This window comes from Dipteris shenzhenensis, chromosome 27 (genome assembly GCF_047967505.1).
Source record: "Dipteris shenzhenensis isolate YYH24624 ecotype China chromosome 27, Dip_SZ_1.0, whole genome shotgun sequence".
Lineage (NCBI taxonomy): Eukaryota > Viridiplantae > Streptophyta > Polypodiopsida > Gleicheniales > Dipteridaceae > Dipteris > Dipteris shenzhenensis.
In genome coordinates, this window is record NC_141622.1 from 51,875,219 (window position 1) to 51,891,944 (window position 16,726).

General features: G+C 42.8%; 1 protein-coding gene across 1 annotated transcript in view; it reads left to right on the forward strand.

Moving 5' to 3' along the window:
• Positions 1 to 14,683, forward strand: part of EMB2754 (Vacuolar sorting protein 39) — an 85,480-nt gene extending 70,797 nt beyond the window's left edge. Inside the window, exons 9-12 of the mRNA XM_087398378.1 lie at positions 12,352 to 12,594; positions 12,836 to 13,333; positions 13,433 to 13,531; positions 13,652 to 14,683. Of these exons, the coding sequence (XP_087254504.1) occupies positions 12,352 to 12,594; positions 12,836 to 13,333; positions 13,433 to 13,531; positions 13,652 to 13,846 (1,035 nt within the window). The 3' untranslated portion in view covers positions 13,847 to 14,683. The remainder of the gene's footprint in view (positions 1 to 12,351; positions 12,595 to 12,835; positions 13,334 to 13,432; positions 13,532 to 13,651) is intronic.
• The last annotated feature ends 2,043 nt before the right edge of the window (positions 14,684 to 16,726 follow it).

Sequence of the window (16,726 nt, forward strand, 5' to 3'; positions counted from 1 at the left end):
GGCCAGCCACCTAGCCATATATGTGCCCAAGGGTAGGGCCCAATGGGGGCTGCCCTTGGGGCCAGGCAGCAGCCCAAAAGAGTCCAGCAACAGCCCTTATATAGGGCAGTAAAGTCGGCCCAGGAGGGGCCAGAAAAGTCGGCCAAGAGGGGCAGGAAGAACCAACCAGGTCAGCCAGATCTAGGGGCCTGAATCGGTGGAGTTCTCAGCCCCTTGGGGCCCTGGGGGGCCTATAAAAGGAGGGCCTCCAGCCCTCATTCATCATCACTTGAAGCTGCAGTTAGGGAGCAGACAGCAGCAGCCACAGGCGCACCCTTGGACCTACACACAGGAGGAGAAGGAGGCTGACATAGGGCTGCAGACTGAGCTCAAGGTGCTGCCCACCTAGGCTGGCTTCCGGACAGCAAGGTGGAAAGGATCTAGACAGAGAGTCTACATATGCTCGAGGTGGAGCACGCGGGCTAAGAGATCTAGAAGTGTCAGGCTTGTAGTAGAAGGACCTTTTGGGATTGTATCCTGTCCTACTTTGTGGACGGACGGAAGTATAAAGAGTTGCTTCTATATTTGTCTCTGAGCATTGTCTATTTACTGGCTTGCACATCTATGCACACAAGTTAAGAAGTTTGTGATTCCACACCCCACACGCACACTGTGTGAGCTCCGGGCATTACTATCAGTCATCCGCTGTGCGTACCCTCTGTTGGGTCATTTCTTACAATCACTTTATTCAATCTTCTATAATCCACATGCATTCTCCATGTATTATCCTTTTTCTTTCTTAATAAAACAGGTGCACCCCAGGGTGATTCATTGAGACATAGATACATCATCTTCAGGTCGTCCCAAAGTTGCTTAGCCAAGTCCTCCTCTAATTGGCTCTACCTATAAGGTGGAATACTAATAGGCTGAGCGCCAAGGACTAAACCTATGCAATGATCTACTTCCGTGTTCTCAAGGTAAATTTGCCGGTAGTTCGTCTGGAAATACATCATGAAATTCACTCAACAGCTTCTTTAATTCACTGCGTTCAAACACACTTAAGTCATTCTTTGCATGTACAGAAACAACAAATGAAGAAAGTGGAATCAATACACATTGGAACACATCATAAGGTGTATTCAATATATTTCATAAGAATGTGTTTTCAATATATTTCGTAGTTGGATCGTTGCTACAATTAAGTCCTTGAGATGGATTAACATCACCACATTGTATATATAGTTCCATGCCCTTATTCAAAAAAGAAACTCTATGAGCCTTCCAATCAATCTGGACATTATGGGTTTTAAACTACTTTATCCCTCGTAACAAGTCTACATGATCCAAGTGCATGACATAGCACATGAGTCTTGAATTTGGATTACAAGCTCATCGACCTTGCGATCCAAAAACTGCTTCCCTGTAGGAAGTTGCACATTATAGGTGTGACCACGATGTGTTGTGGACAGCTCCAGTTTCTACACAAGTTTGTAATTAACAAAATTGTGAGTGCTGCCCGGATCAAAGAGAACATGTACCTATTTATCCCTCACTTCTCAGAAAAGGTCATGGGGTCCAAACAATGTAGAATCAAAAGTGCAATTACAAAAATTAGGGCGAGTGATAACATTTAGAGAAATACCTACCATAAAAGTCTAGTTGGCAGCTTTTGACTATGTCCTTGTCCCGGTCTCCACTTTTTCCTTGTCCTTTGTGTGAAACCCTTCCTCTTTGGACATTCTGACTTGGTATGTCCACGTTCCTCACATATGAAGCAACGCCTGTCTTTCTTCAGACATAATGTGCATAGGAAGCTTGTTGGACAGGTCACCTCCCCATCTGTAAGCTCCCATATGAGGAGAGCATGGGGGAGGGAGACCTAGGGCAAGAGCTGCCACATGGGGATCTGTTTGGATGCCATGTGGTCAGCATGCCTAGAGGAAAGAACATGGAGAGGGGGCTGCCACATGGGCATTACCTCACATAAAAAGAGGATAAGGGGCTGCTACATGGACAGCATCAAGGCTGTCATGTGGGCAGCACTTCTGGACATATACCTGGAGCTCCAAAGCTGCATCAGATGGCGACTTTGTGCAGGAAAGATGGTGGGGGCATCAAGCCGTGGATATGGCCTGGCAAAGAGGCGATTGAAGAGCAACAACATGGCAGGGATGCTCCAGGTAGCAGGCGCCTTGATGGCGAGATGGTACAGCAGGGTAGTGGGTAGGCACATGGCCTGTAAACAGGCCCTGAATGATGGTGCAGCATGGCAGGGGTCTGTGGGCAGGTGTATGGCCTGCAATAGGGTCTCTGGCAGCAGCACAGAAGGGGCCAAGGAAGGCCCTTATAGAGGAAATGGAGCCAGCCAACCAGGCCGACCTGCAGGTCGGCTGGTTAGGGTTGGGCCAGCCAACCAAGTCAGCCAGAGGGGGTCGGGGTTCATCTCCCGGCTGGGTCGGCCATTTCTCAGGGCCCTTTGGGCCTATAAAAGGGGGCACTTGGGCTTCCATTACTCATCACTTGGAGCAGCAGAAAAGCCCCATCAGAAAGGAGCAGCAGGGAGCTTGTCTTGGGCCTCATCACTGGAGGAGAAGAGAGCATACAGTAGCTGCAGACTTAGCTGAGGGTGCTGCCCACCTAGGCTGGTGCAAAGGCAGCAGGGTGGAAGGGATCTAGATAGAAAGTCTACTTACGTTCGAGGTGGAGCACGCGTGCTCGAGTCTAGAGATAGCCAACAGATAGGAGGAGTACCTTGTGGTATGATCAGAGAACCACACCTTGGTGGGACTCTGGATCTATCTCTTTTGTATTGTGTCCATAGCTTTGGACGGAAATATATTATTTCGGTGGTTTCTCTATCTGACTGGTTCATTGTCTATTGATGAGTTTGCACACCTATGCTATAAACATAAGTTTAAGAAGTTTGTGATTCCACACCCCACACCACACTATGTGAACTCTTGGGCAATTCTATCAGTCTTCCGTTGTGCGTACCCTCTGTTGGTCGATTTCTAACAAATCCGTCTTTATCGCTTTTCGTCTAATTCTCCTTCTTCTTGGAAGGGCTGTCCTAAGATTGTCCCTCCCCGGTGCTAGACGGCTGCTAGAAGAACTTTCTTTTTTCCTTCCCAGTGGTCACTTTTGCTGAGGTCATAGTGTCAACATATATGCATGCACAAGTTATGGCCTCCTACAAAGTGGTACTTTTATTATTCTTAATTTGAAGCTTACAAGGATTAAGTAACCCATCTACAAAGAATCCCAACAAAGTGACAAGATCCATCTTTGTTCCCCGTGTCTGCAAGTCTCTATAGGTAATTTCAAAAGTAAGATTTTATTTGGCCATATCAAAAGCTAAGCTGAAACTTGCCCAACAAGATCCATCTTTGTTCCCCGTGTATGCAAGTCTCTATAGGTAATTTCAAAAGTAAGATTTTGTTTGGCCATATCAAAAGCCTTAAACTTGCCCACAATATCATAGTCTTCCTCCAAGAATTTCATATGAAGGTTTCTTTAATTCAGGCCAATTTGTGGGTTGTGGCCGCAATTCTTTCCACCAAAGAAGGGCTTTACCTAACAGATAACCTAGTGTAAGCTGAACTTTCTTGTCATAAAGTAGGGGTGAAGTAAAAGTGCACCTGTCATTTATGTAGCCAAATGTCCACAATCTTTTTGGTCCTACCTTTTTGGTCTCTAGAATAAGGGTCTATAGTAATATTCGGGCCCAACACAGAAGCCTTAGTATCAACACGAGTGAGAGCATAGGGGGGAAGGAATTCGTCATCATCATGATGGAAGCCTCAAGTGCTTAGATCTTTTGAACCAATGAGTGATCATTCAAAGCAGCCCCTTCAAATCTTGCATCCTGATCCTTCAAAAGTTCCTAGAAAGCGACCTTGGTGAACAAACAGTCATATTCCTTGGTCATCACCCCTTGTCAAATCGAGATTCCCTGAGAAGGGTAGGCGATGAGAAGACTTGATGTTTCAGCAAGAGATATGAGTATGTGTTGTTTGTGACCTATAACTTCCCACGCTTGGGTTGTTGATGTGATTGGCTGTGTGGGGAAGAGTGGGCTGGTTAGGGAAAGAATTCCCTCTAGGTTCTCAAGTATGAGATTCCTACCCTAGAGACCTAGATTTGCTGCAGTTGAGAAGGAGGAGGAAAGAGAGGGTGTTCATAAGCCGGAGAGCAGCTTGTCTAGGAGATTCGGGCATCAGAGATAGGGGCGATATGATTGGGGCAGGCGCTTGGCTTTGGGAAGGAGCGTATGGTCTGATTTTAGCGCGTTTTGGCTATTTTTGGCTGGCTGGAGAAAAGCGGGACAGGATCTATTAAAAGCGAGACTGTTTTTTGGTTAAAAAGCAGGTTGCTTTTTTGTTTTTCTCTAGCAAGGAAAGCACTTGCTCTAAATCAAGCACCCACCCTAAATTCGCCTAGCTTTTGATGGCCCTTCCTGGCTATTTATATACCCGGGATTCCTCTCTCTCTCTCTCTCTCTCTCTCTCTCTCTCACTTCAGCACTTCAGCGCATGAAGGCGAATTTCCCACCCTCTTTCCATCTGAGATCAGCCTATCAGATTCCGCCATCTTTCTTGCTGTCCTCTACCCACCTTCTTCCTTGATTCAACGCAGCACCAGATTCTCTTTTGCTAGTGTGAAGAGCACGTGTTTGGACGCAGCTGTTTTTCTTCTAGTCCCTCTCCCGTGCGAGATATTTTCCAGCCATGGAAGGACATCAAAGTAATGAGACACCTACGTTGGATTACTGTTTTATTGAGATGGAGGATGAGGCTACATCGGAGATTAATCCTCGTAGACCTCATGACCTGCCACAAGAGATGGATTTCTTGATGGATGAACTCTGGGCAGCTCTTCACTACTATAAAACCCCTCAGTACCAGAAACATATTGAAGAAGGCTCGTGCTGTTCTAAATGTAGACAGCTTGTTTTAGAGTCTTTATACCGCTTTCGAGCTATTGAGAAGCGATGAAGAGGTTGAAATCCTCAGTTTTGACTGACACTCAATTATTTTTGGCTTAACTGGATCTTTTGAACCACGTTTGGTTCAAGATGTTTCCCAATTTTGTATGAATTGTAAACTGCCTTGTTATTAAATTGACCAAGTTTTGGTTAATTTGGGTTTGATTTGTAACTAGTGGCATCTATAATTTGATGGTTTTTTTCAAATTATACCTTTCTTGCATATATCTTGAAGTTTTTTAGATACATGGTGCATTGATGGTGCTCGAGTATTTGTTACATATTAGACCGGATTTAACAAAAGCAATTGGATTTCCCTTTCTCGAATCCTGGTGCATAGATTCCTGTTTGGATTCTATTTGAAGTTTTGATCTCAATGTGATTGTGAGTTTCTTCGAGTTACTGTTTGGACGTATGAAGGTTCTTATTGATTAGACCAGGATGAGTCTTGTTGGATACCTTCTTTGAATCATGTCCAAAGGCGGGGTCATTTTGATTCTCACTCTTTTAGCCGAGGTCATGGTGGATAGTCAGGATTCAAGAGTTTTTAGGGATACTACCTACTGGGTTTTCTTCTTTGACCTTATTGGTTGGGGTATTGTAACACAAGGGGGTGATATAATTACATTAAGAAAAGGATTGAGAACGGATTTGCCACCTTGACTCAATCTGGGATCATCTGAGTTGAAGAGGGATTGGCTACCTGATTTACTCATATTGTCCACTGAGTTTTTATTTGCAGTATACTTTGGTGGTATGGGACACTAAGGTATGTTACACTTAAGATTCTTTGATGTGGTGGTATAATCTAGCGTGAAACAATACCCAAGGACCTCTAGGGTGAAGTACAAGTAGGCTGAATTGAATTGGGGGTAACTTGATCAGATTTTTGACGAGGGCTGACTAAAATTCTTTACCCTGAGAGAGGCCATGTATTTTTTGGGTTCAACCCTGGAGCTCCATAGTCTAGATTCAATCTCAGGGAGGGTTACCACATCTCTTCTGATGATGGTCTATCAATGCCTTGTTTGGAACCTGGTGTTCCTGATAAGAGATCCTAAGAACTGGATGATCGTATGATAGGAGCGGTTTATCGTGCACAAGTTTATACAGGATATCCGATAGTGGATCTTATTTTAAGAGATCTCGGATTGTATATTTCCGTAGTCTTTGGATCACATAGGATGTTATTCCTATCATGGTTGACTATATACATGTCTAGAACAGTACCATTGACTGGATATAGCCAACTGAATTTTTACTAATTATCCTCATGTAAGGGCATTCCGAGGATAGATCAGGGGACCATATCTATGGTCAGAATTTTGCCCATTGATACTTCCATGAAGATTCTTCCATCATGAGTTATGAATGGATACCTAATTGTTCTGCGATGGAAAGTCTGTCATGTATTTCAACCCAAGAATTTGAATTACAAGGGTATTCTGTTAATTGAGGACATTAGGGTTGATAGAAATTGCAACCCAAAATTTGATCTCGAGGGGCTCAATTGATGGGATTGTTTGAACAATGATTGCTCTATCTCAACCTAAGATTTTTGAGTTCAAGGATATTCACCATGATGAATATTTTTTCGCGAATTCCTAGTTAGAACTCAATAGATAAGGTTGATAGAATCATTTACCTTGAGGTACGGATTTTACCATGCTTGTGTACAGATATGTCAACGGAACTAACTCTGTGGATTCAGGCGTTAATTTCCTTGGTTTGGTTATCAATGATACGTAACCTTGTTTAGATTGAGAGTTTTACTTTCCTTGATACGTAACCTTGTTTAGATTGAGAGTTTTACTCGATGATACGTAACCTTGTTTAGATTGAGAGTTTTACTTTCCTTGGTTTGGTTATCGAAGATTGTGGCTTTGGCCTTAGATTCTCTTTGATTTGAATCTCATGGAAAGTATAGCACACTCAAACTGATAGAGTATAGTTATTGGCATTGACTCATCTTCACTGAGAGTTTCGGGCTTTCTAGTGAACCCAGGAGTGAGTTCTTAGAGGAAGGGGAGTATGTCATGTGCATGGTGTACCTAGGGTTGGATAGCAGGTGAACGTGGGTTATGGGATAGCATAGGGCTGGATGGCTATTTTTAGTCGAGATTGCTATATATAGAGATTGATTCATATATAGTGCTCGCTTTATATGGAGGGAGCTATTCATAGCATTGTGCTATCTATAGGGGGTTTCCTTCTATATAGAGGGAGGGCCAGTGCTATTGTGTAGATCAGTTGAGCGCTCCTCAACTGATGGATGGGGCTTGGACCCAGGTCGGGACTCTGGCCATCTACATGGCGGATCATAGGTGGTGTATCGAAGGTCCCCTGGACGGGCTCAGGTGGTATGGCACGCCTGGGTTAGATATGGGCCTATGGATGAGTCGAGTTGTAGCCCACGTGCTTGGGGGTGGTCGGGAGGATACTGGCATTCAGACCAAATCACTATTCTTGTTCAAATAACATATGTTTGGATAAGAGGCGAGGTTCAAAAAGCCATCCATTTCTACATATCTACTAACAAGGTACATGATACTCTGTTTGTTTAGCATTGTTTTATGCTACATCACAATTGGTTGGAAGGAAAAGATTTAGTACTAAAGCAGCATTGGGTTTGGTCAGATGGTGCAGCTTTCCAGTTTAAAGTGAGACGGCCTGCTTTCTTTGTTGCAAGGTATCCTTCCTTAACTAACCTGAAGATGACATGGAATTTCTTTGGCTTTGGACATGGAAAGGGTGAGCATGATGGAGCAAGTGTTGTTGTGAAAAGAGCCTTGGAGCAATTGAAGGAAAATTCAAAGAAGCTTTGATTCTGGTTGTATTGAGGACGAGATTCTAGGTCAGTGATAAGGTTAGATCCTGTGGGGTCGTGTCGATTCTGATCAGCTGTGGCTAGTGTCTGCAAATTGTCTAACCCAAGGGTTTTGGTAGAGGGAAGGCTGAAATGGTCCATTTTGGAGCAGTGAAAATCTGTTTCAAAGCTGGAAATCTGCTTGGGATACAAGGCGACTAGTTCTTGTGCATATTAGGCGAAATCTCAAATCCGATTTTTGGGCTTGCAAGGGATGGAAAACTGCAAAGTCCAGCATGGTACCAAATGGGCGACTGCTAGAACAGCAAATCAGGCTGTACTAGGAGCAAAATCAACAAGTTTGAGGACATGGCCAGGCTGTACAACTGCAAAGGCGACCGAAAAACAGCTAGGCAGCTGACTTTAGAGCATATAATTGGCTCTAGAACAAGTGCCCAGCTTGTTTATAAGCCCAAAATCTAGCTGCACCATAATTTGGGTTTGGCTGCTTTTTTCCTGGCTGACTTTGGCCCAAACAAATCGATATTTGCTTTTCTTAGCCTGACTTTTGTCAAATTTGGCACTTTCTTGGAGTTGCTTTACTAGTTTAGCCTAGCCCTGGCGATCTACAAAATCTGAGGTAGACGAGCATCTCCAAGCTGAGGTGCTAGCCTTGAAAATAGGCACCTAACCCTAGATCTTCCCTCTCTACCTGTTTTCCTCCAAAATCTGAAAAGTGACTCCCTAAGGCAAAAGTCGACTTCTTTCGTGCAGTCCTAAATCAAATGTCCTGAAAATTCCAAGCTGATGCACCGCTTCCCCACAAATCTTGGCAGACTTCAGTCTCTTGTTCATCCTCTCCTCACAATCAGGGTAATCTTTAACTAAATCTACCTTCCTTTGTCAAAAACGAATTTCCTGCCAAATCTAATAGACATATTCACATGCGCTTGTAGGAGATCTGCAATTTGCAAATTTGTACATACTTGGAGAAAACCCTGACTAACAACTTCCCCTAGAGACATTTGTCTTTCAAGATCTGGCTTTGATATCAAATGACAAGGCCTCAAAATATGGATCTACAAACATGCACAAAGAAACAATCATAGAAACACTTAGAAAGGATAGGCTTGCTCACCACCCAACTGTGACGTCCGCAAGTGAAGGACTCTTGGATTTGGGACATTCCCTCCGAGTCAAGAGCTGAGTTGCTAGCACATCATCCAACTAGTTCCTAACTAGCCTAGCGTCCCATATGACCAAGTGGTACCCAAAGGGCCTTGAAACTGGGTTACGCTAGATAGTAGGTGTACGTTTTGGACTACCTTTTGATTAGCCTTCTCCTTTAGTGCTAGCCTTCATCATGGCTGAGTCTGCCCTTCACCTCCGGAGTGCCGACAGAAACTCAGTACGAAGACTGTGTATAAATGTATGCTCAAGTATGTGTGGGTGTGTGGATTTGTATGTGTGAGAGCATATTTTTATACTATGGTCTACACCCACTGTTGGGCGCTGATGACGTCAGTGGGGATGTCATAGTAGCTAGTCCCTGCTATGCATGATGGAGTTTATGGTTTTCAACCTTGTGAGTGACTATCATGAGATTGAAACTGCACTATGTTGTGTTTTTAGAGGATGAGTTTGGGAATGTTCCTGGATTCATCTAGGTATACGCTAGATAGTAGGTGTACGTTAGTACATGATCAAGAGTCAGACCATCAAGGAGGAACTTGACTCGCTCCCACTTGCTTTTAGACAGTTGAACCCCTAGGCTCCTTATGTAGGCTTGATCTCAGTACGCGTGAATTAGTGGGAAACCATAATTCTTTAGTGCCCTTGCTACTCAATCCGAGAATCACTTGCCGTAGCCCTAAGCCTCCCTAGGCTTCCTGAGCTAGTCTTGAGTGACCAAAGCACACGTTAGATATGCACTAGCTAGAACCAAGTCAGATTTTTAGGATTGTAGAACCAACTCGGATTTTTAGGATTGTAGAACCAAGTCTCTTTTGACTCACTAGTCCGTCTAGCGGCGGGGATATACGGTAGTCCTTCTGGGGAACAAACTTATCAGAGACAGTTTTAGTCCCACATAGAGAAACTTAAGGTTTGGCTTCTCATTGGAATGATTTGCAACAAGCCATCGGTCTTGCATCAAATCATACAAGCAAAGTTTGGGGCTACCTCTCTACAACGTGATGCAGTCTTTTAGGTGGTCACTTACCTCATAGGGTCAAGGACTTTGGTACCACGACATCCGGATGAGCAGACTGCCATGGCTAGACTTGATTTCATCTAGGGCATTGGAGGCGAAGGGGGATTGGAGGAGCTGGTATGCTTGGACACGCAGATGGTTTGCAGACTGTAGACTACAAATGGACAGAATTGCCACCATTTCAGTATATCCTTGAGGCTCCATCCATTCCCCTCACCTGTTAGGAGGTGAACCAAGTCATCAAAGAGGATCTCTTGCAGCTCCACATGTATAGGACCTAGTTAGCACCTATTGATCTTTTGGCGAAACTCAGCTTTTATAGAGATCGTTGCTTACGGATCTCAGAGAAGAACCATTGGGCTACATCCAGATTCATCTTTGGCAAGTCAGTTTCAGGTAGCTTCACATAGGCTATGGGTTTAGAGAGGGCAGGCAGAGGGATCCCATGTAAGAGACGGATCCACACTTTAATGATATGCAGGGGACCAAGACAGAGGATCACTATGCATTTAGATGCCTTGTATACCATGGGATTCATGCACGGCACCACTATCCTTGCAATAGCGGTTTTGGCCCACTCAAAGGGTTCTTGACACATCTAGATCAGTAGCGTGTGGCTATTTTTCTTCTTGAGGCCCAGAGACACAGAAACTAGCTTATACGAGCACAGAGGAGAGCACATGAGGGACCACTTGAGTACAGTCAGAGCATGATCAATGTTTTTTTCTTCGGTGATCCAAGCCAAGGACAACAAGGGACTAGACGCAACACAGAGCTAGTGGACACAACACGATGGACCCGACCCCTGGTGGACACTCACGTGAGGATCGTAGACATATCCTCTTTGTTTGATATGGGGAGATAGACTGTTGGAGATATGATGGAGATATGATAGCACTTGTCAGAGAGGGTGCCACGCCATAGAGACTACAGAGGAGAAGGGATGGACCTGGACAGGCCGAGCATCAGTAGGGATTTATCACTGACTTTTGTCCTAGACGCCAGCCCTCACCCAATCCCGAGCCACTGTCAGATGAGCTCCTTTTCTTTCTCAGTCGTTCAGTAAAGTTGGTACCACAGACAGAATACACAGGTCTAGCCATTGGGATGGACGTTTGACCGATTGATAGGTGGCTAGGGATTCTACTTGTTATTTTCTCCACCTTTTGGGTTTCTCTCTAGTGCGATGTGTTACTTTTTCTCGTCACAGACATCACCCTCGGGTTGGGGTGCCCGTTTTGTGGTCCCACCCTTAGCTTTTATTTTATCTAGGTTTTTTTTGGTCTCATAAACGCTTTGGTCTTTCGTAGATGTTAATAAACTTTCTTTCTTTCTTTCGTTCTTTCTCACACTTCTTATTTCCTGCTTTGTTTCTTCCTTTTTTCTATCGAAGTTTTTGTTGTCTTGGTTGAGATTTCCAAGTGTAGTCAGCATTGGGATTAACCAAGAGATTCTAGAATCTTTCGAAATCCAGCTGCATTTTGCCTCCCAGCTGCGAGTAACTTAAAGGGAAGAGACAGGTAATCTCTTGCATGTGGGCAGGCGAGAGCAAACAAACAGCTCAAGAGGTGGCTTGAGAGGTAAGTGCGCCAGAAATAGGTGATCACTGAAGTGCTACTGTGTGTTGATAATTACTCACAATCATAAATATAATTTTGTACAAGTGGGAGTCTAGTTTAGGAAGTGCCCACTCAGTCTCAGAGAATTGATCATAAAGTGGAGCAATAAGCTATTGAGTGGTAATTTGTAAAGCTGCTCTACCTTTTAACGGTTTTGAGGGAAGAAGAACAAACCGATGGAAAAGGACAATACCATTGTCTTGAGCTCACTTCTCTTTTTTATAGTGGTTTGTTGTATTATACTGTTTTGTGGGTGCCATGCAGCCAATTACAGAGCCATAATGGGGTGGTTTGATTTTCTCTACCCTGCAGGTTTAATGTGATGACATCAAGCCCTAGCTTTTCTGGTAGTCTAGTCAGGCTTGGAAGTTTGGTTGTCCTAGTCAGCATGTAGTCTGGTTGTGAGTATGTACTATGACTTTAAGGCTGTGTACAGTTTTATTGAGGGGCTGGTATGTGGAGGTAAGTTCTGGTCTGGAACAGTTAAGGTATCCCAACAACTGGCTGGTTTTTAAATATTACAATAACACAAGTGGGCTAGAAGATGTGAGTTGGACTGATGGTAAGCCTGAAATGATCACAATGATCAAGTAACAAGACTTGCCAACCTAGAGATGGACTGCATTCTGGATCTAATTTAATTGGTGCTCAATGATGCGTGTCATTTTTACTATCAAAGCCATGCTATATTTCTAATTCTACTTTGTCAACACATCAATTCTGCTCTCAGATATGTTTTCATTTCAACTAGGTGCACCTCTACCTTGAGAAAGTAATTGAAGAACGAACTGAGTTGCAAGCTCAGGAAATGTGGGATGAAGGTCAACATACAGAAGTCCGAGCAAAGCTTTTGTCGGCTTTGGAAAATTCTACATCATATAGCTGTGAAACTATACTGAAGCGCCTTCCTACCTATGGTTTACATGAAGAGAGAGCAATTATCCTTGGGCGAATGGGTCAGCATCAGCTTGCTCTTACCCTCTATGTGCACAAGGTGCCCATCACAAAAATTGCTCCCTTTTGTACTCCCATTGTATGCAGCTGAATAGAAGATTGCCTTAAGGATATGCTTTTCAAGAAAATACATAGTGCTAATTAGCATTTACCTTTCAGACTGCTAAGTATCCTAGAAGACTCAAATTTATTCTGTGGTAATTTGATTTTTTAAATATACATTCTTCATGCCATGGTAATATTTGACAATCTAGAACCCTGATTTTGGACTTGGCATGCAGCTTCATGAACCCGATTTGGCTCTCAAGTATTGTGACCGTGTGTTTCTTGCATCCACAAAAAGCTTACAAGATGTAAAAGATTCTGCTATAGCCACGAAGAAACCCTTTGATAAAACAGCTTTGAATATTTATTTGACACTGCTGCAAGTCTATTTGAACCCTTCGGCAGCTGTTCGGGAATATGATAGTTCTATTACAGGTTTAAACTTTCCAAAAAAAATCCCCAGCCAGAAGGTTGGCACTGCGCATAGATCTAAAGGACATGTGGCAAGGAAAATAGCTCAGATTGAAGGAGTGAATGAGAATAGGCAGAATTTGAGCAGTAATGAGAGCACTACAGAAAGTGGTAAGAGTGATGGGGAAGATATAATGGAAAGAAGTACTCCAATGATTGAAGAAGTAATGCTTGATGAAGCACTGAATTTACTGAGCTGTAGATGGGATCGCATAGATGCTGCTCATGCTCTCCGACTGCTCCCATCAGAAACCAAACTACAGGTATATGCCTTTCCACTTTACCAGTGCAATCCATCTGCCTACTTGCTTGCATGTTTGTCTGACAGTCACGCTGGTCTGTTGTTTTGGTTGATCTGCTAGCAATTATATCCCTTCCTGGAGCCATTGCTGCGCAAGTCAAGTGAGGCAAGGCGCAATTTATCTGTCATAAGGAGTCTTCGGCATAGTGAAAACTTACAGGTTTTTAATACGCATGGCCAATTGTGTACAGTCTCTTGTAAAGAGTGATATATTAAAGTTTCTTTAGGCAAATATTTAGATTTAGATTATGATGCTAGAATTGTTGTGTGGTTGAAACAGATTCAGAATGAACTTCAGCATCGCCGGAACCGTGTTGTAAAAGTCACAAGTGAGCATACATGCTCCATATGCCGTAAGAGGATTGGTAATAGTGTATTTGCTGTCTATCCAAGTGGAATACTAGTGCATTTTGTCTGTTACAAGGACCAAAAGGCTAACAGGACTACATTACCACTAGCTATAAATATCTATTGACCAATTGAGAGTCATGCAGCTTGATAATTGCTGGTAATAGTGTATTTGCTGTCTATCCAAGTGGAACACTCGTGCACTTTGTCTGTTACACGGAAGAAAAGGCGAACAGGACCAGGTGCCACCGGTTATCAATATCTATTGACTGTAGAGTCATGCAGCTTGGTAATGTCGAAGTTGTACAGAAGGTTACAGCAGGAGTTTTTCTATGCTCCCAACTGAAAGTGTGGTCAGGCGGTTTGATGTCCTCCGGTCTTTTTGTCAGTTATGTGTGGCTGTTAATATCTTATTATTTGCCTGTCTTGAGGATTTTTCAAGAGTATGGGGACATACTTGTCTGGCCAATCAGTACCCATGTACTCGAAAAAGTATTTTGGATTTTCAAAGTCGGTACTCTTTCAACTTTGAGTCAAATTTTTGTACCATATCAGAACAGAATGAAACCTCGTGGAAAGCACTTTATTTTTGCGAAGAAATTCTTGGATGTAGCTTTGTGCAGCAATTGATAGCGTGGAGTATTACAAAGATTCAATGGCTTTCAATACCTCAAAATTACATATTGTGAACAAATGGAAGCAAGATTGACCAATGGCCATGATGAATAAGCCAAAACACATTCAAGACACCATTCCCCTTCACAAAACAACTAGCAACATGCAAACCATTCTATGAAGGGGAAAGGGGAGGGAAAATCATGTCCCTTTCCCAAACCTTGCAACCAAAGGATTGCTTCAAATGAAGCGACTAAGGCAAGAATAAAGTGTGTCATGTTGAAATTCCAAAACTGATGGACCGAGGCATGTGAGCTTTATGCTAAATTTGCAATGAAGGTGGCCTATATGTGTTTAATGCATTTTCCACCTATGGAAGTGATTGTAACAGCAGTCGATAAAATTTATGGTGTCTTTATTCCTTTCATCTAAGAGTTGATGGAACCCCAACATGTGCACAATATTTTTGACAAGATTGGTAGTGCATAGATGCACAATTGGTCTCTTCAATGCCAACAACGCTGTTGGAATCTAATTGACAAACTTGCAATCAAGGACGACCCTCCTTCAACTTACAAGCACCAATGTGCCACATTGCAACTTCCTCTTGCTCATTTTAAGCTTGCAACTTTGATGTTGCCAAGGCCAAAGAGTAGTTCGATGTGATTACAAGGTGTGATACTCAAGGACTTATTTCCTTCCAAGGGTAGCATTTGTAACCTAGCATTGTAAACACACTACGATTATTGAATGCATACATGAATGTAAAGTGTATTGAAGTGGTCTAAGTGGAATAACATTTGTATGTGGAAAGCAGAGTGCCAGTGTACCTTATAGTGATTGAAGTAGAGGGCATTGAGGAAAACGATTGACGTCTCCCATGAATGTTTGTGACGAAGCATATTGAAGCGAGCATTGGTTGACTTAATAGGTTGTCTATCCTTTCAAACCTACTTTATGGTAGAGTTGGGTTTTTCAAGGTTTTGTCATGTGGAGATCCTCTTATATTTAATCTATCTCTCTTCTTTATGCCAAATGTGCACAATCTTGTTCACATTAAGTTGCTCCTTGCCCTCCCACACTTGCGTGCACTATTCTTGCCCTTGATTGATTTTATAACAAGAAAACTAGCTAGGTGGCCTTGTTTCATGAGGTTGGCACTTGTTTTTGGTAGGCTCGCCTTTATTCGGGCATTTAGGGAGCTTTTCCAAGACCAATTCAATTCATTCCGAGCTATGTTTCATCAATTTGACTTTGAAACAAAGGTTTTTGTTGTTATTCTACTTTGTTTCGACCAGTGTCTATTGTTTTGACACCGTACTCTACTTTGGAGCAATCGTCGCTATTGTATGGTGGTTGCCCTACTCTTTGAGAATATGCAAGATGTTGTCTCGACACACATGTGATTTTAGCATTCCAACTTCGTTGATTCAATTTGTGCCTAGTTTTCAATAGTTGTAGCCATTATCTCTGTTCTAGCTTGGCAAATTTAATTCTCAATAAGGGAGGTCCATTTGTTTCAAAATTAGCCATACTCGGTCACATTTGGGACAAATTTTATCAACTCAACCTAGTGTGTATTAGTATTTTGCTCCTTGAATTTGACTTTACGTGAACTCTACTTTTTGGATTTGCTCAAAGTTTTCTTTTAGATTTGCCTAGATTTGTTTAGATTTTGGGTTTTGGATTTGCCCGAATTGGGTTGGATTGCTCGGTTTGCCCTCGATTACCCAAATCGACTTGGATCTAAATTGGATGGGATTGGCTTGGAGTGAATCAAATTTTGTTCCATATTCTCCTAGATAGGGATTGGCATAGATTTGGTAGTGTTTCTTCGATTCTCAGATTCTATTTTTCTATAATTCATGGATTCCCATTGGCAAACATTGTTTTGAATTTTCTAAAAGTGTTTTATTTCATTTTGGGGCTTGTTGAGCACTTTGGAGGTAAAAGCACTTAGAAAGAGTTGTATAAAGTTGGCACTTGCAATGGGAAATTTGGGGTTTTGCTCTCCTTTGCTTGCTTTGTTTGCCCTTGTTAGGAGGGGGATAGTTCTTTGCAACAGGTACAGTCAGTGTTTAGCCAAGAATTGGCAATTTGTGCATATCTTTGACAATTGCTCAAAATAACAATATGTTTGGGGTGGAGCTTTGTCCCAAGAAGGAAACCCTCATGGCACCATCACTCTTTATGGAGTTTCATGGTATTGGTTCTTGAAGGTTTATGTGGACTAGTAAAAGGGGATGAGCCTCGTCTTGCGAATGTTGTCTAAATGCCCTAGCTAGCAATATTGGCTGCAATAGTGGTTGGATCGACACATACATTAGTTACAACCATCACAACTAATCAAAGCAGAAGGGATGCCTATGATGTTGATGCACTTGACTTGATT